Raw genomic sequence first — 24,330 nt, 5'->3', positions numbered from 1 at the left:
ACAAGAGGTGTTCGTAAATGCCGAACATGGATTTACTCACTGGGGTGCCTTGAATGCACAACACCTTGTAAACATTGATTTGTCCTTGTTAACGACATGATTTGTCCTTACCTATTGTATAAGACGATTCCTACCGGGTCTGCATCACCTCTTTGCCAGCCTCTTCATTTGTTTGTTTTTTCGTAGCTTGGAGTGCTGCGACTTAATTTTGTGTTTTCTGGTGTTAGCGCACGGTTTATTGCGTCGCTGTGATAGAGGAAGGGGCATCTATGGTTACCTGTCATTGGGTAACGGCATCGAAAAAGATCACAGGCTGGCGGCTTTCGGCGGTCAATTTCACCAGATTGTTTTGTCGATCCAGGTAACGGCGTCATTCCATGCCACTGGGGCCAGTACCATACAAATTCTGCAAATTTCTGAGCTATGGCGTCGGTGTCGCTTCTGCACTGTCTGCAGCCGTGCATTATCGGACGCTGCTTGCACTGAAGCACTGATAATAATCCGCACACAGATAGCAATGACGAGAGCAGGTACTCAGCGCCGGCAAAGCAATGTGATGCTCCGAAACGGGATTAGAATCTTGTGACTTACATCTAATAGCGAGCGCTGCTTAGCCCTTTTGTTGTGTCCTCCGAAAGCGCATACGTAAAACAAAAGGGTAACAATTTGTTCAAGCGCAGCGGTAATGTTTCACTGCGTGAGACTAAGTTTCAGACGACGAAATCTCTATTGCTTTCAATTAGCGTTATTGTTTATATTTGTATTTTGTTTGTTACTATTGCATATTGTTACTATTGCATTCATATAGCGTTGGTTTTACTGCGTTGCTGTAATTCCTGATTAGACTGTAAAGGTTCGCTGATTGCTCCTGTTCTGAACACCAGTATCTTATTATGAGATTTGTGCTTGCATGCAGAACTAACAAAGGTTTGCTCTTTGTCGATCGTTCTCGTTCTGAACACCTGAGCTGTTTCATCAATGCTTGTCTTGACACCGTGCCGTCTGCTGGCTGCCACCTTGGCTAATTCTGTAATGCAGTGTATAAGACTCGAAGCTTGCGAAAGGCGTCTAGCAGCCCCTCAGGAAATATTCTCATGGTAACTATCGGTGCATACAACCCGAAGCTAACTGAATGTTCCCCGTTTGCATGTCACCATGCGCAGTGAAGCCAAGCAAAGTACGATTGACGCAGGGCTGCTGGCATTCCCCGGGAGTGAGCACTGTGTGCCGGAACTAACGAGGATCCGGATGGAGGGGGGGGGGGGGGGGGGCAGGCGGCTCAAGATGAACTGAACGGCCGAGAAAACGTATTGAGCGTTCCAAAATGGGAACGCTCAGCCTGGACCTTGCTCCTCCGCGTCGGACGGACGGGCTTGGTGGAGAAAATGGCGCTACTTTGCCACGTTAACGGGTGAACTGGACGGGCTAATATGGCCGTTACTCCTGTCTCACGCTGTGGACGGCCGGTGAGGCATATCTGTCGATTTTGTGGTCGATGGCAGCCGTTTTTCAATGTTTCGCCGAAGTTGAATGCAGGCCATTCTGTGGGGCTTTCTTAAGTCGCATAAACTGTTGGAGGTCTGAATTATCCCGGTTCATTTTAGTAGGTCCTAGAACGTTCCTGGACGCATGTCACCAGTGATACCCATATTGCTCTGTGCCACATAATGTGTGTTGAAGGGGCCTCCCTGTGCAGTCAGGATAGTAGCCGTCTAAGTCTATTGTCCGGCCTTCACTGGCCGTGGTACGAAGGACGTGGTACGGCCGGTCACGTGGCTACCTCCTCGGGTGCGGCCCGACGGGTTCGAGGTCACGTTCGCACATGGTGAAACCGAACCATTTTGATTGCAGCTCACACCACGCTAGGTCCATGTCATTGTTGAAAATGATCTGCGATGGACTTTAGGAACACACTGCACCCTCACAGGTGCTGGGGGGAAACTGCTGTACTTGAAAGCGACGAATGCGGCTAGCGAAATGCACCTATGGGGGGAGCATCAAACTTAGAAATTTAACAGCACCTTTTCTCAATGGCCTAGACGGCCTCAAAATGCCAACTGTATGTGAAAAAGAACACCCTTGTGAACGTGAGTCCATCAATGAGAACAACAGACGATACTACTGCATTGCTAGCCTGATTCATTGAGCCGCGTTTTGGTACCTCATGCACAACCTGACGTCTAAACCGCCGACTCAACATAACTGGGGCCTGAAATATCATCAAACTTTGGAGCAAATGCGGCAAAGTGTGGTCTAAAGTGGCAGTGAGGCGTAGGCCGTTCGACAGTCATGAGAACGTCATGGGGTGGACCGGGTGGCTACCTGACCGTGGGGTGGGGTGGATACCTGACCGTGTGGTCGGTCTGATACCTGGCCGCGGGATGGGTGGGATACCTGGCAGTGGGGTGGGGCTGATGCCTGACCGTGGGGTGGGGTGGATACCTGATCGTGGGGCTGGGTGGACTGGGTGGATCACTGACTGTGGGGTGGGTAGATGCCTGACTGTGGGTCGGGGTGGATATTTTCCCTTGGGGGGGGGGGGGGGTGAACGCCGGGGCGTAGGGCAGGGGGATACATGACCGTAGGGTGGGGTGGACGCCTGACAGTGGGTGGGGCGGACCCCATCACAGCGAGGGTTAATATGCTTATGTCATATTGGTTTGGAAATGAACACCTGCTTGTCATGTTCATGGCAGGCGTTTGTGCAAAAGCGTTGTCATGTCATGCGTTGGCACATACCACGGGTATGTGCTATTGCATCGGTTGTTAGATATTGCCTTTGTTATTTTACATTTTGCACTTATGAATTCATGCAAGTGCACTGCATGCAGAAGCTTTCACAATGGCGATAATGATAAGCTTCACTAGTCTGATAATGTCTGTTGAGTTTCTGCTGAGTTTTTCGCTCTTGAGCTTCTGCTTAGGTTGAAAAGGCCTTTGACATTGACGCCAAAATTACTATTTTCATTTGAGTCGTTCTCGATGTAACATGTTTTGTTATGTAACGGAGTAATCCTCTATGCACCTACGTTTCGTTACCTCGTTTGGCTTTCTTCTCATTCATTATCTAGTTTGTATTGTTTGTTTAATCCTATTATGCAGCGATTTAGTCCACATGAACCTCGTCTCTCGTTATTGTGGCTTTTTGTACCTTGCTAGGTCCGATCTGCCTGCCCTGTTGTTTGCCTCTGAAGTTGCCTCCGCTCCAGGTGATAAGCTTGGAGGGGTGGACGGACATCATGTACTACATTCAGGACGCACACAGCTTTTGGGACTTCATCTACTTTGTCTTGCTCATCGTGGTGAGTTATCCGTCAGGGGCTCGTGCGCCGTCGGAGAGATTAGCTGTGAAGAAGCTTGCTAGTGCAAGCACGCCCTAGGCAGTTGGACTAGTGAATCGGACGCAAAAAAAACTGCGTTTTCACTTCAGCTGAGCAGCTGTCATTGTGTGCAGGCAAGCGAGTCAATTGCGATGGTTCATCCCGCCCTTTCAATTGCATCGTCGTCCCAGCCTTTTGCGACGGTAGTGACATGATCCGCACATTCAGTTCCCGCTCTTTGTTTTTGCAAACCGAGGCGGGCCGCCCATCGACCTCATGGCTCCAGGCTGTCAGCACCCTTTGCTATGGTCAAATGCCGCAGCCGAGGGGACGGCTGCTTCGGCGCATTCAGAGTAAAAACCCGTCGGTCTACCGTATCACTTCGAACCGAGGCCGCACGTCCACGATCACCCTCCGCTTCAGCCCAACCTCGCCTCCGTTTTCAGATCGGGTCGTTCTTCATGATCAACCTCTGCCTGGTCGTCATCGCCACGCAGTTCTCAGAGACGAAGAGAAGCGGGAAACGGAGCGCATGCGTCTGGAGCGGGCGCGCTTCCAGAGCACATCCACCCTGGGCAGCTCGCTGGAGAACGCCGGCTGCTACGCCGAGATCCTGCGCTACATCGCGCACGTGTGGCGGCCGGCTGCGGCGCCGGCTGCGCTGGCGCTGGCGGCGCTGGCGGCGCAAGCCGCCCACGCGCTTCAGTCTGCGCCGGCGCCGGGGCGGCGCGCCCGGCAACAACAACGACTACTGTGATAGTAAGGACGAGTGGGCGCCGCGCGCCAGTCCCGAGGCGTCGGACGTGGACCCGCTGTCAACGCCGCGCCACCCGGAGGCGGCTGCCGAGGCGGCAGCCGAGGCGGAGGTGGACACGCTGCCGCCGGACGGCGACGGGGAGCGGGGCGGACATGGGAGACCACCTGCTGCCGCCGAGCATCCTCTGCAGCCGGCTGAGCACTGACGCCGGCCGGCCACCGGAGCGGCGCGCCAAGAGCGTCAGCTACGACGTCAACAAGCCGGTCATCATCCCCATCCAGCGGCTGGGCGCGGCGGCGGCGGCAGCGGCGGCGGCGGCGGGCGGCAGCGAGGTGGCGCCGCTGCCGGCCGCCGTTGCGCGCCGAGCTGGCGCGCGCCGAGTCGCAGCTGCGCCGGCTGCGCAGCTCCGTGTTTCCGCGCGTCAGCCAGTCGGCCGACAGGGGCCCGCTGACCTGTACCGAGCTGCTCGCCATCAGCGGGGCGCTCAGCGCGGCTCTGCCGGCGCAGCTCGGCGCCGAGCCTGGCGCGGAACCGGTCGGCGCGGCGGCGCACTGCCTGCTGGCTGGCCGCGGCGCCGGTCGGCAGCTCTCGGAGCCGGCGCTGCTGCTCGGCTCGCCGCCGACCGGCTCGTCCGGCTCGGCCAGCGAGGCGAGCTGGAGTGGCGCCAGCGAGTCGGACTGGTCGTCGGACGAGTCGGACTGGTCGGAGGCGCCGCCGCGGCCGCCGCCATGCCCGCGCCTGCGCGAGGCGGTGCGCCGCGGCCGCGGCGGCATCAAACGCTTCATCGAGCACTCGTACTGCCAGAAAGGTATCCTGCTGGCCATCATGATCAACACGCTGAGCATGGGTGTCGAGTTTCACAACCAGCCCGAATGGCTGACGTCCGTCGTCGAGATCAGCAACATCATTTTCTCGGCTATCTTCGCTCTGGAGATGCTGCTCAAGCTGATCGCCGTCGGCTTCTACGGGTACATCAGCAACGGCTTCAACGTTTTCGATGGCCTCATCGTCATCATCAGGTGAATTCCGCAACATGACATGCGATCGCTGTTGCCTGCTGTCGACAAATAATTTCGGTCCGGAGACAGGTTTGACTTTCGTGCCGCGTCGCCGTTCTACATACCAATAGATAGCGTGATTACTGTGAAACTGCCTGTGATGTACGCGGGAGGTGCACGCGCGGGAAGTCAGAGGTGCGGGGTTTGTTTCCCGCCGTCTCCGCCCTTCCCACCTGTGATGTACGCGGGAGGTGCACGCGCGGGAAGTCAGAGGTGCGGGGTTTGTTTCCCGCCGTCTCCGCCCTTCCCACCTGTGATGTACGCGGGAGGTGCACGCGCGGGAAGTCAGAGGTGCGGGGTTTGTTTCCCGCCGTCTCCGCCCTTCCTACCTGTGATGTACGCAGGAGGTGCACGCGCGGGAAGTCAGAGGTGCGGGGTTTGTTTCCTGCCGTCTCTGCCCTTCCCACCTGTGATGAACGCAGGAGGTGCACGCGCGGGAAGTCAGAGGTGCGGAGTTTGTTTCCCGCCGTCTCCGCCCTTCCCACCTGTGATGAACGCAGGAGGTGCACGCGCGGGAACTCAGAGGTGCGGAGTTTGTTTCCCGCCGTCTCCGCCCTTCCCACCTGTGATGAACGCAGGAGGTGCACGCGCGGGAACTCAGAGGTGCGGAGTTTGTTTCCCGCCGTCTCCGCCCTTCCCACCTGTGATGTACGCAGGGGGTGCACGCGCGGGAAGTCAGAGGTGCGGGGTTTGTTTCCCGCCGTCTCCGCCCTTCCTACCTGTGATGTACGCAGGAGGTGCACGCGTGGGAAGTCAGAAGTACGGGGTTTGTTTCCCGCCGTCTCCGGCCTTGCTGCCAGGGCTAAAGAGAGGCGATGTAATACCGCCTTCGTAGCTGAGTGCGGAGTAAAGCTCCAACAACAACAGAGATATGGTCTATGAGATACGCACAATGTTTAAAGGTCAGATGTGCCAATCGTCGGTGAAATTTCTTTGTTCATGTGTACAACTTGCAACCATATCGGTAACAAAGATCATTCCCGCCTGGACTTTCACGTTCTTCCTTCCCTGTGTGACCTCCCCGGGCTGTAATGCTTGGTGGCTCCTCTACTGTGTGAGACAAAAGTCAATATGACAGTCTACACTGGTCACCTAACACTCCTCGGGCCAAATGAGTGGGTAATGGTAGGTTAAGTGACAAGTGACATCAGGTGACAAGTGACAAGTGATATTGACTGACTTCGAACAAGTGAACGAACGACGGACTGTCATGGCAGAGAGTTAGACGTGAGAGCGCTGCTGGGGAGAATGGCCGAGTGACTGTCTGAATGGGTGTTTGAGTTAACACGCACCCGAGTGGCCGGTTAGATGCCCTCCCCTCGGGTGGGGGTCAATTTGACCCACCTGATATCTCAGAAACTAAGAAAGCTAGAGATACCAAATTGACCAGGTATGCTGACCTGCGCATAAACTCACTTAGGTCAGAGTTTGACATTCCTTAGTCATGACCTTCGGGTCAAATAATGTCAAACAAGGTCAAATTTAGGCTGGTTGCAAAAGAGCCTCTAGAACTTAGATAACTGTTCTAATGCAAAATTTCACATGCTCGTTGAGTTTTACGTTTGGAAAAGCGACAAAAATTACGCTAGGCAGTATGTTCCTGAAAGCAAAATGCTGACCGTGGTCATTGTAGGTCAGTGACCTTTTCCTGACCTTTAAGAAGTCTATGGAAGGTGCATGATGCGGTTTCTGTCATCAATAAATTCGAAATGAGCACCAGGAACTACCCCATGCAGCAATTGCTAGAGTAATTAACGCGGGATAGTTTTGACCTTGGTCTGGCAGTAATACCTGACCTTAGTTTCATATAGTTTGCTCATGCAATTGTTGTGTTGCCTAAGGAAGTATGTCAGAGACATATGGCTTTGTTCAAACACTCCGCTGTTGGATCAGATTGAACGATTCTCTACATTTTGCCTTTGCTGAATATATGGCCTGAGTTTCGCCTACCATAGGTCAGCGACCCTACAAGAAACACCTAAATTGTTGATGCCAGACGATCCGCTATCCAACTGTCTACAGCCATGCAACATTTAGCGCAGTTAAGCCGCGCCGTTCGGCAACCATTTAAGAAAAGCCTTCGGGTGGGGCAATTTGACCCCCACCCGAGCGCGTGTTGATGAATGTCCTGAATGGATGTCTAGGTCACTTTCAGCGTCTGAGTTAGTGTGACTGTCCGAGTGGTGTCTGAGTCAGCGTAAATAAGTGGACGCCTGAGCCCGTGGGTGTCTGAGTGAGTGGGGGCTTGAATCAGTGGGTGCATGATTTAGTGTGCTCATGATCAGCAGGCTTAATGACTGAGTGCTGGACGAGTGAGTAGCAAGCTTGGTAAGTAACTAAGATCAGCTGCAGCCCACCGTACCACCACGATTGGTTCAGTCGTGTGGCAAAGTGGCTTCCGCACAACTGTGGCGCGATCACATTCTGGCTAACTGCGGTTATACCGTAGTTATCTGGTGGGCTTCGGATGATGCCTAGCCTGTCATCTTTCGTGTAGGAATTTTTACTTCCCGTCCTCACTGCGGGGTCCGCCCACCGTGGTGCGGACACGGCTAAATAACACCCCGTGCCATTAAGGACTACGCTTTCAGATACCGTACCTGTGCATGCGTCGCAAAGGTCGCACCTTAGCATTGTGCGATGCTTTGCGACATTGTCGGAATGCTGTCACTCATTTTCGAAAATGTTGCGAAATGTTGCACGATGTTGCACGATGGGACATGCTCGTCTCAGTACAACGCTACAGTCGCGGCAGCCGGGGCACAGCCCTGTCTGTGCACAGTCGCGCACTTCAACGCTACAGTCGCGGCAGCCGGGGGCCAGCCCTGTCTGTGCACAGTCGCACAACCCTGTGGCCGAGGCTCGGCACAGTTACAGTTGTGTGCAGCTGTGCACGGCTACAAATTGTCTCAGTCAGTGTTTGAATACCTATGCCGTTGCAGCGCCATGGACCTGTACAAGTCGCAGTTTAGCGAGACGGGCGAGGGCGGCTCGAGCCTCTCGGTCCTGCGCACGTTCCGCCTGCTGCGAATTCTGAAGCTGGTCCGCTTTCTGCCGAACTTGCGACGGCAGCTTCTCGTCATGCTCAAGACCATGGACAACGTCGCCATCTTCTTCTCCCTCCTCATCCTGTTTATCTTCATCTTCAGGTATGTGGCATGGCCTCCAACGGCTGGCAGCGCGATGCGGTGTTTATTTACGTCTTGTGATGAAGACCAATGCGATTATTACGCTATGGTGTGTGGCCCCGAAAAGTTCCTCTTCGGGCTGTTGCGGCAATGCTTCTTGTTTGTTGCTTGATATCACTTATGTCAGAATTACCCCATTCAGAGGATTGCTCATTAGCCAATGGCCGGAAAAGGAACAAAATGTACTGGGGCTTATAGTTCTGAATGTAACTGAAATGTGCATTGATCAAATGTGCGAATCCTGTTTGCCTACAATTTGTTGCAAGGTATCCTTAAGCTCGTGGATGTGATTCAGGACTGTAACACGCAAGCTGCGATTCAGTGTACCTGGGCCGGCAACGATGCTTCCTGAACTTACTTGGAACCCACCGATTAAGGACACGATTCTACTTCATGCGTAATTTGCGATGTGATAGTTTGGCAAAATATTGGATTTGTACACAGATGTTCTCGGAAACCAGTCTGAATAATTGCAGGGCCATAGGACGTTGTAATCACATTTTTTATTGATAGGCACACAACCTTTCCTCAATCGTTTTGTCAAATAGAACAGAGGGGATCCATGGCCCATGATTAAGCAGCTGCTACTTCAAGACGTACTATACGCTTGGCATTGGCATACTGATGGGAAATTGCTCACATCATTTCTTAACCGATATTCAATGGCTTCGTGCCGGCATGTTGCGTGCACCGGCTCGATGTAACACATCATCGCCTTGATTGCATCGATTATTTTATTACAAATATCTAGCCTAGGTTAACGTATCTTGCCCATAACTTTCCAGGGGTGACATGGTCTTTTTTACCCCACTTCAGCGTTCACCTGACAGCTCCATGGGTCTGCTACTTGTCCGTTTAACCACGCATGAGAGTCAACCCTCACAGCTTCGCCCCTAACGGTTATCTGGTCCAGCTCGGACCGTCGCTGGCTCTCACTGCTTTTGCGAGCAGCCGTCTCGGTTCAGCCGTGTACCAACTCGCGCCCTCCGTCGTTTTCGCCTGCAACACACTACTGCGCCGCCGGACCGCTCGGCCGACGCCTGCCGCTCACCACCTCCGGGGCCAGGGGCGACCTCCCGAGAGCCTCCCCTCTGGCATGTGGTCTGCCTCGGTGTCGTGCCTTCAGTGGCGTCCGGTGGCGCGCGAGCGTCGCCTGCCGTGGTGCTCCGTGTCTGTCACTGTCCATGTCCTCCGTGGCTCGACTGCTTGAGCGTTTGACAGACTGTCGCACTCGTCGCGTGCAGTCGGGAAGACGTCGAGATGGCGGGCGTGTTGGGTCGAGGTACGCGAACGCAAAGCGCCAGAGAAAACGTTGGTCCTTGCAAGACCACGTGCGTGGCGCACACTTGGTGACACGTGTGCCTCCATATCAGTTGGGTCGGAATGGCATCTGCTATGATCGCTAGCGTCCCTTCTGCTTTAAAGTTGTTGTACAAGAAACGATTGTGTCTTTTGGCTGATTCTCAATTAGAAAAGTCTAATGCATCTAGAAGTGTCAAGAGAATGAGGGGCTGTCATCACATGCACGTATATATGACGAAGAGCTTGTTCTCTCAAAACCGATGACCCACATTGGCGATGTATGCGAATATGCGCCTCTCGTAGTCATTACAATAGGACAGAAACACTATGCAGTATGAATGGAGAACACTTACGAATTTTTGACGAGCTTTTCTTTTTACGAAATGCATGTTACATTAGCGAAAAAAGCTATCTTATCGTCCAACTGTCCAAAGACATAGAGTCACTATCAAGCTCGGTCTTAGTGATCGCTGGTGATGGAATCAGACACCTCCATTCCGTCATTTGTTATGTTATCGTACCGATGCAATTTTTGAAGCGCTAGTTTATCATTCTTTTTGAAAATGGGTGAGGTGAGCTGCTAGACTGTGTCATCTGCGATGTCGCTGTGTGTGCGTGCTTATTCAATCCGGCTCTCTAATCCGGTGACATGTTGATTGCCATGCGATGGTGATCAGCCATGTCAAAAGCATTCAGTTCTGTTCCACAACCATCTACCCGTGTATATAATCATTCGCAGCACATGAGCTTGGGTCGACTAACGTGTGTTTTTTGCGGCTTGAGCTCTGCGTTAGCGTGTCCAACGACGCGTCCAATCGCGACATTTTTTCTCTCCTCTGTTTCAGTATATTGGGGATGAACCTGTTTGGGTGTAGGTTCTGTAGGAAGGACGCCGCCGGACAAGTGACGTGTGATCGTAAAAACTTCGACTCCCTCCTGTGGGCCTGCATCACAGTCTTCCAGGTACCTGCCGTACCACAGTCATACACTGGCGCACTTTCCACGTTCGGGCGGGTCCGTTATAATCCCCGTGATATCCTCCATAGCGGAGGGAAGCTTGTGACATTTTATAATCTCATCTTTGGTTGTGAGGATGGCCGGTGGCCTGCCCGGCCGTGGAAAGTGCTGTTGCTATCGGAATGTTTGGCACACGCATAGCTCCCGTTGTGCGTGCGGCCGCTGAAGCAGGTCTACCACCACCTGGCGTAGGACGGAAGGACGGTCCCGTGGCCGCTCACCTGACGTGCATGTGGGGAAATCGACCAGAGGGGGGGGGGGGGGGGAGAGGTAGAGAGACGCCCGATGTGGATCTGCATAGGTGAGTATCGTCTGCGTAGTCTCGCTTGTTTGCCCAGCATGTTTCTCCATAGATGTCTGCATGATCTGTTCTGGGATGTCGCACGCTCCCAGCTGAAGTGAATCCTGTAAAGGATCATGTCACCCTGGATGCTGGGGTAACCGAGATAAGCTCTAACCTGACTTAAATAATTGCCGCTGGTAGCAGCTAGGTATGATCAGTAAAGTGAAATGGAACGACCGTAAATGCATTCAACACTAATGGCGTGCGAATAACCAAGAGTAGCGGAGCATTTTTGTTTCCTCAAACACCCCAACACGAAAGTGTGTTTCGCGCCAAACAGAACGGCAGTCAATTTCGGACGCTTATTTGGACGGGTCTTCCTTCTAACGTTGTTCCGAGCTTCACTGCATGCGTCTGGGACGACTATTCACGCACACACGGACCATTTGGAAAATGAGCCCGCCCTGCAGCGGGAGCTGAGCAAAACTTCCAGGCCGAGCTTTCTTTCAACCACGTAGAATGGCTGCCAGGGCCACCAGCTGCAGCACAGCTGAAGAAAATAAGGAGATCGTGAAAGGCATCATTTCGTTCAGCTGAGTGAGACGTAACACGCGATACTCCTATTGCCGAGCTGAGAAAACGGCCCTTTGCGGTCTGTATGAAGCGCAATGTCTCGTAAAAGAAGGGGACAATCTGATGGGTAAGCTGCGTTCTTTCAATCATCGGAGTGGGAACAAATAAAGCGACAGAACGAAGGGGCAACATGAGCATGGCCCCGGAACAAACTGTAATCGAGCTGTAGACCAGTACCTGCCAGATAACGAGACTGCACAGTCTGAGGAGAGTCAGAGCTCCTTAGAGCAGGTATATGAACAGCTCACCATAACATCAGTGTTCAGTTTGTTGTCTGAAATGATCAACCGGGCTGCATTTCTAGTCATGTATTGCTGACGCATGGTGACTGTACCACGACTTTCTCGAGGAAAGTCGAGCCGCTCCTTGCCGGCTGCCACGTCAAAAGCGACATGCCTCCACGATTGGCATGTGAAACAAGGAATAGGACATTCAGACGTGAGTTGCGGAAGACAGGGGAGGTTTAAGGGGAGTGCTTCACACCCGTATGAAGTTTTGAACCGAAATAGCTATATTGAAGATCATTCGGTGCAGTTGACAGCCCTACCTTTCTTGAAACCCTAACCCCTCTAGTTTCGGATCGACACGCCCACGAAGCTATGCAAAGTTTTTCGTGCAAATTGTTTCAAGGTCACCTGGGTATCAACGACGCCATAATAAAGTCATTCAAATCCTGCCATTTTGTTTGGCGATGCCATAGTCCAGAACAGCACAGCATAATTGTCGAATCGTTCACATCTGGCGTTCGTGAATGCGACTTCCGACTATGACGGCCCTTAATTGGCTTTCAATCAATGTTGTGCGACGTAAGATTTTGCAATCAAACAATGACACATTGAGGCACATATTTACTAAATAGAGAGCTTTTTTGTCAGGAACAATATTTTTAACTTGAAAATATATCATCAGATTTAAGTGAGCTCGTTTTATCATATCTGATACCTGCCTCAATATCTTCTAATGTGGAGCATTCCCTTAGATGCACCACCAAGCGCTCGTTGAAACGCTAAAATGTATGAAAGAGAACAGAGGCGCAGGTACGGCTGCCACGGCTTCGTCGTCGGCACTGGTCCAGCTTAAGCTACCCCTCCCGTCTCTCGGTGTTGACACGAACATTGACTTCAACCTGTGTTGACAATGACTTCAACCAAAATCCGTTGCACACGTTAAGGACCACCATAGGGCACAGGCGGCCAGCACAGTTCAGACCCGCGCGCCGCTGTAAAGAGCAGGGCAGCGTACCGCTGTCTCTGCGCGGTATGACCAGCGGCACCAGGAGTGGACCCTCGCCCCCTCTCCGTGACTAACGTCGTCACCACCGGATGTCGTCACAGGCTACGTCCCAGGAGAGCACCCCGCCCCGCTCTGAGCCAGGTCTCGGGGCGCGATGAGAGACGGGCGGCTCGGCGATAGTTACCGCTCTGGCGTCATTGGAAACTATGGCACCTGGGATTGAGTTCGGCGCGATCCCGCGGCCCGATAACGGTATCTGTATTGATCTTGGCGAAGTCTGTGCAGAGCAAAAGTGGAAGCATTCTGAAAATGGTCTAAACGTAAGCGTCCTCATCAGTGAGAGGAGTGGAGCAATATTGGGTCATTTATTAGCCAGGTTGGCCTTTCATACAGCTACAAGATATCCTTGGTGAATTCAAGCGAACAAAATTCAACCACGCACTCTTTTACTTCAAGTTGTTTTAGACATCACCAAGTGTTGCATTTTCTGTTCGAGTATAAGCCCCCCCCCCCCTCCCCCTTTAGTAAACCATGCCCACCAAAGCTAAAACCTCAATCACGAAGATTATTTACGAGGTGATGTAAAAAATACGCTGGTTGAAATCATCCGCAGTATGCTGATATTTACGAAAAATTTTGCATAACAAATTTTAGAGACCGAGGTATTCTAAAGATAGCAGGGACATTGTCTACCACATTTTTACTTCACAGCAACAAACATGTTATTTGTAAAACATGCACACTCAGAACTATTAAACAATAGCATTGAAACCCGTCGCAGACCCGTCTTTCGTTAGCCGACTTGAGTGATCCTGGAACATCATGCAGATCAGCGCGACGCCCGATCGTGGCTTAGATGAAAATATGGCAGATTTCGAGCTGCGGTGGCGCCAGGCGGAAAACAGGATTATTTGAGGTACTTGGCTTGACGAAACGGGACAGGCTCAGCCGGGATCCACATAGGCTCAATACCAGCGACAAAAATGCCCGCACCGAGCACTCCCTCGCAGAAATGGTGAACTTATCGGTCAGATTATAATTTTTATCATTTTTCGCTGACCAAGGCCACACGCAGCAAGTGCTGAGTAGCAAACAGTCAACATTGCAAATTATGGAGAATTTATGCCACCAATTTCGTTAGCATAACCTTAAGCGAATGCAATTACTTACTCCAAAACAATTTCCAAAACTGCAACATGTTTTGTTTTAATTTTACATAATTGTCTATCAGTTTGACCAGCTTTAATCGAAGTTCAAACACGTACCTAAACCTATGCAAGCTACACCTCTTTATCGGCTGATCTTCTGGTAACACCTCCCCAACCACATGGCGCGTTTGATAGCGAAAACGCACTCCTGAAGCCACCGTCCTGCTCCTGAAGTTCTCCTGAAGCCGAAGTTGGCTCTCCACACAGCCACTTCGAACACCATCCGGTGGTAAATCCCCAGCACCGGCTCCGTCAAGGTCCTCTTGTCACGCCCTGACTCAGGCTCAGCCTGTTCAGCCTGGCTCAAGCTGACGCTGCCTGCCAGGCGTAACGCCGGCCGCGCCGGTGTGTCTCTTGCAGCGTCCTCGGTATGATCCTGTTCGGCGGCAAGTTTTGCATGCGCCGTGACGGCTCGGGCGCATGCCTCTGCGGCCGTCTGGCTGATCACGACCCGCTCTGCGCCTGCCAGCGGAAGAACTTCGACAACTTCCTCTGGGCCACGGTCACGGTGTTCCAGGTAAAGGCTACCGCGGCCGCGGTCAGCGGCGGGGTTGTCATGGCGACGGAATTGACGCGCGCTCTGGCTGCGTCCTAATCACCACGCACAATTTCTTTCCAGTGCGGTTTTTTCGGTGGGCGTGGTGGATAGAGAAGGTACAGACAACGGCCAGCAGGGATGACTGCACTGACGCCGTCTTTGCGTTGGACTTATGTCGTGAGCTAGGTAGTTCAAAGTGAGATCGTACGTTCCTTCTGTTTCTGGATGGTCGAAAGATGCGGCTCAAAACTACTTCCATTCTGACGAAACCTCAGTTAGCATTTGCAGCTTGCCTCATACACTGCTGCAAGGCATCGGCACTCTAGCCCATTTGCGGCCGTCTCCAGAGTCAAAGGTCAGGCAGCTTGGTCACCTTACGTGGTGGCCTGGGCACTCTTTTGACGAGGCAGAGGATTAGCAACTCGAAATTTGGCATCTACCTTTCGATGAGGACGGAAGCGCGCGCAAGCGGACGTGTAACAGCGAGCAGCAGGGTGACGCCAGATCGATGCACCGCTAGCAGTAACTAAAGACAGAAGACGACGTAACACCAGCTCCCGCTACTGCTCAGACTAACGACAGGGTGGCCTTCCTCGTGTAGCTTCTACAGCCGCCTCAGCTTCACCCATGGCCAAAGCGGCTCTGCGGTCTTTCCGCGTGCAACAATAACGGAGATTAGCGAGCTTTCGACGACTGAAAGCCGGGGCGAGGTGAACCGTGCGGCTTTGCTGTGGCGTGGTCCAACTCTGAACTTTCCCCTTAATACCATTGTCCCGTACGTCAATACTTTACCGGATCATAGCCTGAGTGATGCACGAAAGAAAATGAACACAAAGGCATTACTGGATGTGTGTCCAGAGACTGAAACATCGGTGCAAAGCTTTTTAGAGTAAGTTGGCTGCGATTACGTATTCATATATATATATATATATATATATATATATATATATATATATATATATATGCATGTATATAACATATAACTGTGGTCGCTTCAAAAGACGCCAAGAGCAACATCATGGCGATCAATGACGACATAAAATGCCGGTTGGAACATGACGGAGTTTGACGACCGTTTTTCAGGGACGCGTAATCGCAACGTTGAATATGAATTGGTCGAGTGATATAAGTATCATATGCTCATTCAAAGGAACAAAATAACTTCCAGCGCCTCGTGTGCATGATCAGTTACTTATTCAGTCCGCCCAATTACCGGCACTATGCGGCTGCCGCTGTGCTGAATTGCATGAATAGTAGGACACCTGTTAGCACCTCCTTCCCAAATGGCAACAGCGTCGATGTGGCATGGTTTAATTATCCAATGATTATCTACGATCTGCACGTCAGGCATGCTAATATAATGTGACAGCATGGACAATCTGCCTCGGCGTCAGGGACAAAAAGGAGTTACAAGAATAACATCGTAGCCACGTGACCGTATATTGCCGTATGGTAGTATCAAACCATGCGAGGAAACTCTTGGAAAGCGTGACACACCAAAGGGAACCATGCCGCGAAACATGTTTTACCGTTGCCACCACGCCCAGCACATGCGCCTAAACCAACTCGCAGAGGCTATTGGTAAAATCTAACTTAAGCCGTACTTTGGTCCACGGGACGCAAAATTGGCCTCGGCTCTGGAAATGATCCGAAATGTCAGGAACGCGTCATCATCGCCGCCTTTCCTTCGCCTGCTCCGTGAGTTTATGAACACGATGCACAGCTGGCAAATGGAGGAAGTGGCGTATGCTGCGGGTGGTCGGCGAGGCTTCTAGGCTAATCTCGCCAGCACTGTTATGAACGTCATTGCATGTGAAAGCATGTGTCATATCATTGGAGCTTTACGACGCATTCAGCTGCTGAGGCTATATGGCGTCGCCTGCCTCTGACCCTGGCAGGAAGGGCGGGCACCGCAGGGAGTCGAACCCCATACCTCTGGTTTCCCAGACGCACATTGGTTAACGCAGATGCATTAACCACTACGCTACCGGCACCCCTATGTGAATGCACGATGCATGTGCCTAGCTGAAGTCGAACAGATGCACCCGTCAAACCTGTCAGAGTTTTCTGAGTCTTGTTGCGCGGTACTATAGGCGTTGAAACGGACATACCCGTACCTGCCACGAGCACGCGAACGTGTGTGCATTGATGGGCCGCCAGGCGCCGAATACCCCATACCTTTGAGAGAGGATTTACTCTTACCACCGATGATTTAGAATTTCATCTAGGCTTGGGGAAAATGCGTGGAAGTAGATCACCTGAGATCACTGTGTGTGTCACTCAAAACGTTTCAGAAAGCTGCATCTCTCTGCATGCAAGGTTACTCGTATACTGGTGTGTGATAAAGCGCAGCCTCCAATTTGCTCAATGATGCCTTACTTCACAAATCTGCGTAGCACGTCAGCCTTACATGGTAATTCGATTGAAGCTCTAGTACATTTTGCGGCAAAGTCTTCAGTTACATCGTGTCAATAGCATCCGAATGGAACCAGGCTGTTTACAGAATCACAGCTTCTGAAGGGGCTTGTCAAACCTAGACGACTTCATCATGCCGGTATCCAATCCTCTCGCAATGCTCTGTTTTAGGGCGCGTTGTCAGCCTCTAGGTACGAGCCGATCTGTCGTTTTATCGCGTGTTGGTCGCCGGCGCGGCTCACCGAGTGGCCGGCATCACTTCCATCCCATTGGTGTCACGACGATCGCTGTCATGCTCGGGTGACCTCAGCCCGGGTGGAATTAAGGAAAAGTTCGGCTCGCAACTCAGCATGCTGCCGCGGTCGAAGCGCTCCGAGGAAGCCTTCGAAGTGTGACGCCGGGGCGGTCAATGACATTGAAACTCGAGCCCTCCAGATCGGGGCATGCAGCCGGCGTGCCCAGCGCTCAGCCACGCGCGGCGGCCTAGGCGGCGGTGCGGGGCAGCATGCCAACGCAGGCGTACGTACATGTAACCACGACATACCAGTCTGCGTGCGTAGTGCGGTTCGTGCTGGCATACCAGTCTAGGCGTTGGTTGGCGCAAAGAGCGAACTGACACAGCGGTTCCTCGGATGTTAGGTGGGATAGCATACTAACACAAACGTCTGACAGGAAACGGACCGCCAGAACAGCCGGTAGTGTAGTTGTAGTGGCGAACGCGTCTGCGTTAGCCACTGCACGTCTGGGAAACCAGATGTACGGGGCTCGATTTCCCGCGGTGCTCGCCCTTCCTGCAACGGTGAGAGGCAGGCGACGCCATATAGCCTCAGCAGCTGAGTGCGTCGTAAAGCCCCAATGACATGACATGACACAATGGGACACAGATCACCGGAAACCTCGCACGCGTCGTGTAGACCAGACGGCATGAAATGGGCGGTCGGTACACGGAGTGCATTTCAAAAGATGACGTTACATAAAATGTACTTCCGAACGCTCGAAGCTAGCATTGGACTACTGGTAAAACTTAGCAGGCAATGTTTACTGACGCCGCCGCCATACAGCCTCAACGTATACATCACCCACCACCCTGAGCCCTCACAGAAGATAGTTGGCAGCAGTTCAGATCCACAGGGCACAGTTCTCACTCACCTGTAGGGCTCACGTATTGCGGGCATGGTTTTGTATCACTGTAGATCAAGTTTGATCTACCCCATTGCGATAAAGCCGCCTTCCTTGTTTATACGCGCCAAACTCCGACGATGCATATATGCTTGACCTTGACCTTTGTCCGCTTTACCACATCTGCCCAAGTTTCATGCACGACGTGCCGAGAGGTTTCCAACTTTCATGCCACGTCACACGGTCTCGGTAACGCAGTTGATACCTCGCCACGTCTATAAGTAGATGGTCAGAACTTTGCACCCCGGTCATCCCAAAGCTTTTCTTCCTGACTGGAATGGAATATTGTGTGATGCGGCGTCCAATTCCTTGTTATCTCCCTGTACAAGTTATGGACATACCACCCATCTATGTTTACAATACGTGAACATCACATTTCCTCTATGCCAACGCGGCTGTAGCCGACATCCACATAGAAACAGCTTGAACTCGTCTGTTGTTGCCTGTTGCGGCGCGCATCTGTGATGACCCCGCGGTGCATGTTTGCGTGTAGATCATAGAAGCATCAGTGTTGCACCGCGTGAAAGGAAAATGCAGCGACATGCCGAGTGTAGTAAAGGCAAACTTCTGAACAGTAAGTGGGTGTTTATTTTACATGTGGGGCAACCCTCAGTTTCGGTTTATTCCCATGCATAATGCCCTCAGTCGGGCGTTAGTACAACGCCACTGTCAGGACGTCGTCCCCCCGACAGTCCATCATCGCCTGTGTCGTGCGCTGCTCAGTGTTCGCACCCCACTGTTGTGCTCCGGGATTTGTCGCGGCGCTACATTGCTCTGGCGGAGCTACCACGGCGCCCCAGAGCTGCAGGCATGCTGGCCCGTCATGCGGCTCCTCACGCCGCCAGGTTCTAATGCGGCGCTGTGTGACTGCTGCTCGTGACCTCTGTGACCTCTGCTCCCGTGTGACCTCTGCGTGCGCTGCGAGTTTTGGACTCAGCGGTGTCCCGCCCAGCTCTAACACGCCGCGCCCTCCTGTCAGATACTGACGCAGGAGGATTGGAATGTGGTGCTGTTCAATGGTATGGAGCGCACGAGTCCGTGGGCAGCACTCTACTTTGTGGCTCTCATGACCTTCGGCAACTACGTCCTCTTCAACCTGCTGGTGGCCATCTTGGTGGAAGGGTTCTCATCAGAGGTAAGCACAGTTCTCCTGAACGCGTCAGGTTTTCACGCTTACGGTTATGTCTGCGTTTGACAGATTTTCCTCAGGGCGCCCAGTTTCCACACGCTTTTCACTGCTACCTAGCGCTGTTTTTCACCACTCGCCAGCATGGGACACGCGCATTGCTGTCTGCTTTAAACTTAACTGAGCAGTTACGGGCCCACTTATCCAGGCTGAGTTGAATGCGCTCATGGTCGGAATTTTTTAAAGCATAAACAAGGGTTGGGCACCACTCTTACAAACCTCAGGCGCTGCTGACAATGTTAGTTAGCCATCTGTCATCTGTTCCGTAACTTTTCCATTCTTTTCCGGAGGCTTAGATGAACTCGCAATTTCGACCCTGTTATTCTTCCGTTGCTTTAACTGTTGTAAAGCTCCGAGGTCCTTCCCGTCTTCTCTGTTCTTTACCACACACTAAATGTCACCAAGGTAGAATTTTGGCGGCTTGTTTGATAACATAATATCAATTGTCATCCAGAAAGCACTGTTTTCCGTGCTGCGGCAAACGCCTGCCTGCTTAAAGGCTGGTGAGACGAGAAGTGTGAGTGCTTCAATCTGTCTCTGCCTGCTTGTTGGCTGCGTGCTTGCTATTCGGCTCATTTGAATTTGGCAAAAATTAGAAACGGGTAAATTTTATTGTCGCGTCGCTTATATGTTCCGTCGCATCCAGAGCTGTCTCTACATAATTGTGATTTTCTGACCATGAACGCGGCCACCATCAGCAGTGTGCTATGTGCTTTTATGGCTTCTTTTCACGGCTTTCTTCATCACCGCAGCGTCTTCTACTGCCACATTGCACTGTCACTTCTTGGCCTCATCTTCTCATTGTGCACTGTAACATAGCGGCGCCTTCGTTCGCTTGATCGTTGTTACGCGCTAGGTGTGACATAACAGCCGTGCGTTCAGCGTGTAGCAGCGTTAAGTCCTGGGCGGCGGCGGCCCCCGCGGCCGGCTCGCGTGACGGCCCCGCCGCGGGCGCCGCGCCCGGCCCCGCCGCGGGCGCAGTGCCCGGCCCCGCCGCGAGCGCCGCGCCCGGCCCCGCCGCCGGCTCACGTGACGGCCCGTCGCGGGCGCCGCGCCCGGTCCCGCGGCCGGCTCACGTGATGGCTCCGCCGCGGGCGCCGCGCCCGGCCCCGCCCCGCCGCGGGGGGGCTCACGTGAACGGCCCGGCCGCGGGCGCCGCGCCCGGCCACCGCCGCGGGCGCCGCGCCCCGGCCCCCGCCGCGGGCGCCGCGCCCGGTCCCGCGGCCGGCTCGCGCGGCAGACAAACGGTAGCCTCCCTGTCATTCGGCTGTAGCCGCAAAACCCAGCCTCAGCAACCAGGCATCGCCGCTGGCCAGCCGCCCAGGGCTGATCCAGATCCGACAAAAAGGCTTTGAAAAGCATTACGGCCAACGGTGGGATGAGAATTGTCCTCCACCGGCGGAATGTCGCTGGTGGTGCCCTTACTGGAGGCTGCTTGACTCGCGCTGGCCGAGCCGGCCGCGGGCGCCCGGCCCCCGCCGCCACGGGGTGCGACGTTTCCGCCGCGAGGCGCGCCAGTGAACGTCGCTCCCCCCCTCAAGCGGCACGAGCGTGCTGAGCGCCAGGAGCGGGAACGGCTGCGGGCGCTGCGACGCCAGGCCGCGCCGCCGGCGGGCCGGCGTCCGACGGCGCGCCCAGCCCGCCCGAGCTCGAGTCGCCGCCGGCGCCGTCGCGGACCGCACAGGGTGACGTCACGCCCACGGCCAGCTGGCGCCACGCCGGGCATGACGCCGCGCCAGCATGGGCGGGCGCCGGCGGAGACGCATGAGCTGAGCGGCGCGCCGGCCGCCGCGGGCGACACGCACGAGCCCAAGGTCGGCGGAGGCCGGGAGGAGGACTGAACCCACCTCCGGACTAGTTGTGTGTCTGTCTGTGTTTTGGTGTATCCTGAATGGGTGTCGGCAGCGGGCGGCGTGATCAAATTGCGACACACACCGCTCTTGCGTGCTCTGCTGTTGCTCGTTCTTCGCAGACTATCGTCGAGCGACGGTTGCACACCATTTCAGGGAGTGTGGGGTTGGTAGCATTTCTGGGCTTGTGCTAGAACGGGGCGTTAGTGTCTGTGATGCTGTGAATGTCTGAACACCTTGATGCCAATTTAAGGTACCCCTCCGCCATTCATTTGTCCTGGAAGACAACAACAATGAGGACTGTCATGAATGAGGACTGTCGTACTGACATAATTCCGATTCCTCTTGAATCTGAATGCACCTCTCACCCTTTGGTGTGTAGTCTGCAAGATGTAGCGGCGTTGGGGCGAGCTTTGGATCCCATAACTGGTGGAGGTCGCTCACAAGGGCCGAGGACGCCCGTTCTACTCTGGCGCTTTGTACCGCACTTTTTACATGCGTTGAGTGATGGGCACACCTTGAACCCTGCAGTGTCTCAATTAACGGTGGAGGAAAGGGAGAGGGAAGTAATAGCCACCATACATCCTCTTTTTGTGCTGAACGAAGGCCATTGGGCATGTAAAGAGCTGTAGAGTTCAGAAGTTGTCTGTGGCGTGTTTCTCGCCGAGAGCTCGGTAACTTGTGACATACACAACTCCGACGAGAAGTGGTGTAGTAGCTTGTCAGCATGTCAGTCTGTCAACCTCAGCCTGTTCAGCCTCCGGGGCAGGAAGTTTGTGGCCTTGAAACGACAAACAGGGGAAACTGTTGTCAATGCTAGCAAGCCAAACACTACAGTTACATTAAAAACAAAACTTATTCTCTTCCTTAGGGACTGCCCACAAGATCGGCACAATATGGTCAAGATACAACTTGTGCACGACGATCGAACAGCTTGGCTTCAGTTTGGCCTTAGTTTGACCTGAGCTCGGCTCATTGTAGCTTCCTTGTCATTTGAGAACACTCGATATTCATATCATGAATTTAGAAAAATTCTGCCGATCTACTCAGAGTCTCTCGCTCATCTTTCATCACCATTTCATTCCGTTTAATTCAAGAAAATTTTAAGTTAACCTTTACGCCGATTCCCGTTTTTCATAACGCGAACGGACAGGAAGGGGGAGGGGTGGGTAAGCTCCACTACCATTTCTAAAATAAACGTGCTAGAGCCTCTCACGAAAACAATGGATTGGTGTCAGCAAGCCCTCGGGGCTGATGTTTACAGTTTTTGTGCTGTGAGGTCAAGAATTAAACCCATTAGGCCAAACCAAATGTATTTTTCTCCCGAAAATCTTTCCAGACGTGTATGCCGAAATATCCGAAAGCATGCAACGTAGCGATATGACACTTTCACAGGCGTGTTTCTTGCTTAATTTGAAGGACATCGGTGCGTAGCTAATGTGTGGTTTTGTGTCCTTTGAAAAAAATCGGAGACGTCGGATGCCGTTTGTGTAAGAGTGTCATGCCACCGTCTGTCATCCACGAAATCGCTGCTGCCACCTGCCGTTCGCGCCGTCCAGTATTCGTGACAAAACGTCTCCACTCAGAAACCAAAGAAGCCGTAAGATCGGTGTTTGGTGTCAAGATACGCGTAACGAGTTCCCCAGAGGCTTCTGAACATTTGGGCGTGATTGCACGGCTCACTGGAGTGAGGTGGCCAGAAAATGGGGGTTGGAAAGGGTTGAACCATCCCTGATTTACGTCAACCATGAAACACGAGCACGTGTTTCAAATATCAAAACTTCCTTAAACTATTTTCTGCTTCTCGTGCCCTTGACACAGAATGTCTTGACACACATTACACCATAACAGTAGTGTTACTACGCCTACTACTACTACTACGGTATTACGCTGTGATTTTCGTCACCCGGGACCATGATAATTCAATTGTTCTTTTACACTTTGTTGTCACTTCTTCCGTCTTCCGCCTCTGCTTCTGCTGGCTGTCCCAAACATGTCATACTTGTCCTCCAGCCTTCGCCTGGTGGCTATCGAGCCTGTCCACACCAGCCGTGCACCGCTCCCGGCGCTGGGCGTGGAGCCACGCGCCGCCTCACGTGCACGGCGCAATGACCTGAATGCGCCATTTGGATGTCGTCTCTCCTTCCCCGCCCAAATGTAAACCCAGTCCCCTGTAAACCCAGTAACCCCGCCCACTGTCTGCGCGTTCCCTGTGGCTGAGGTCCGACCCTTGGAGCAGCTAGCGCCCGGGCATCAGAGTACCCCCTCCACCCCCTCCCCCACACAACCGTAGCGTTCAGCACAGCACCCCTTGTGCGCAGCAGCACCGCTCTGTGACTTCCGTGAGGAGCGTTTTGTAAGCTGACAAAGCGTAATGTCGGCCTTTATGCAAAGTTCGCTCGGATCTCACAACATGTTGTCAGCAAGTGACCGTCTGACCGCGGTGCAGTCTCGTTACCGACCAGTCTGACCGCGGTGCAGTCTCGTTACCGACCAGTCTGACCGCAGTGCAGTCTCGTTACCGACCAGTCTGACCGCAGTGCAGTCTCGTTACCGACCAGCCTGCCCGCAGTGCAGTCTCGTTACCGACCAGTCTGACCGCGGTGCAGTCTCATGGCGGACCAGTCTGGCCGCGGCGCAGACTCGTCCCGGACCAGTCTGACCGGCCGGTGTCCACTGACCGCCGCGCGAGCCGCCGCCCCCAGCCTCCTCCGGGAGAGAGTGGGGCAGGCCGGCTGACGGCCCGCTCTGACGTCACAGGGCCGGCGGCGGCGGCGGAGCCATCTGAGCCACCTGAGCTCGGGCAGCGGGCCGGAGCGCGCCGCTGACCCGGAGCTGGGCTGCTCGCTGTCGCTCGAGTGTCGCGGCGACCGGCGCAGGATGGCAGGTGGGCTGCGACACTGGGGCCGGGCGGGGCTTCGCCCGGGCCTCGCCTCCATGTCCGTCGGCCGAGGCTGTTGCCAGATGGCCTGATCCCAGGTCGGCTGGTCGTTCCCTGGTCCCCTGATTACACCCGCATTGCTTATTTCAACACCATAGGTGGCTATTCAAGAGTCTTCTTATCAAGGGGTGCTCACCGACCTTCCCCTGACTACACCCAGCATCGCTGGTGGCCCCTTCCACCAGCCATGCATTGGCAACAGACGCGATCATTAGTGCTTTA

General features: G+C 53.6%; 1 protein-coding gene across 1 annotated transcript in view; it reads left to right on the top strand.

Moving 5' to 3' along the window:
- Ca-alpha1T (Ca[2+]-channel protein alpha[[1]] subunit T) overlaps positions 1-24,140 on the top strand; it is a 170,371-nt gene extending 146,231 nt beyond the window's left edge. The window contains 11 exon segments of the mRNA XM_037213767.1: positions 3,210-3,302; positions 3,767-3,832; positions 3,835-3,960; positions 3,962-4,140; positions 4,722-5,096; positions 8,078-8,284; positions 10,471-10,588; positions 14,391-14,537; positions 19,111-19,266; positions 20,859-20,915; positions 23,928-24,140. Coding sequence (XP_037069662.1) covers positions 3,210-3,302; positions 3,767-3,832; positions 3,835-3,960; positions 3,962-4,140; positions 4,722-5,096; positions 8,078-8,284; positions 10,471-10,588; positions 14,391-14,537; positions 19,111-19,266; positions 20,859-20,915; positions 23,928-24,140 — 1,737 coding nt within the window.
- The last annotated feature ends 190 nt before the right edge of the window (positions 24,141-24,330 follow it).

This window comes from Pollicipes pollicipes, unplaced genomic scaffold (genome assembly GCF_011947565.3).
Source record: "Pollicipes pollicipes isolate AB1234 unplaced genomic scaffold, Ppol_2.1 Scaffold_3216;HRSCAF=3773_pilon_pilon_pilon, whole genome shotgun sequence".
Taxonomy (NCBI): domain Eukaryota; kingdom Metazoa; phylum Arthropoda; class Thecostraca; order Pollicipedomorpha; family Pollicipedidae; genus Pollicipes; species Pollicipes pollicipes.
This window is presented reverse-complemented; position numbering and strand designations above follow the sequence as displayed.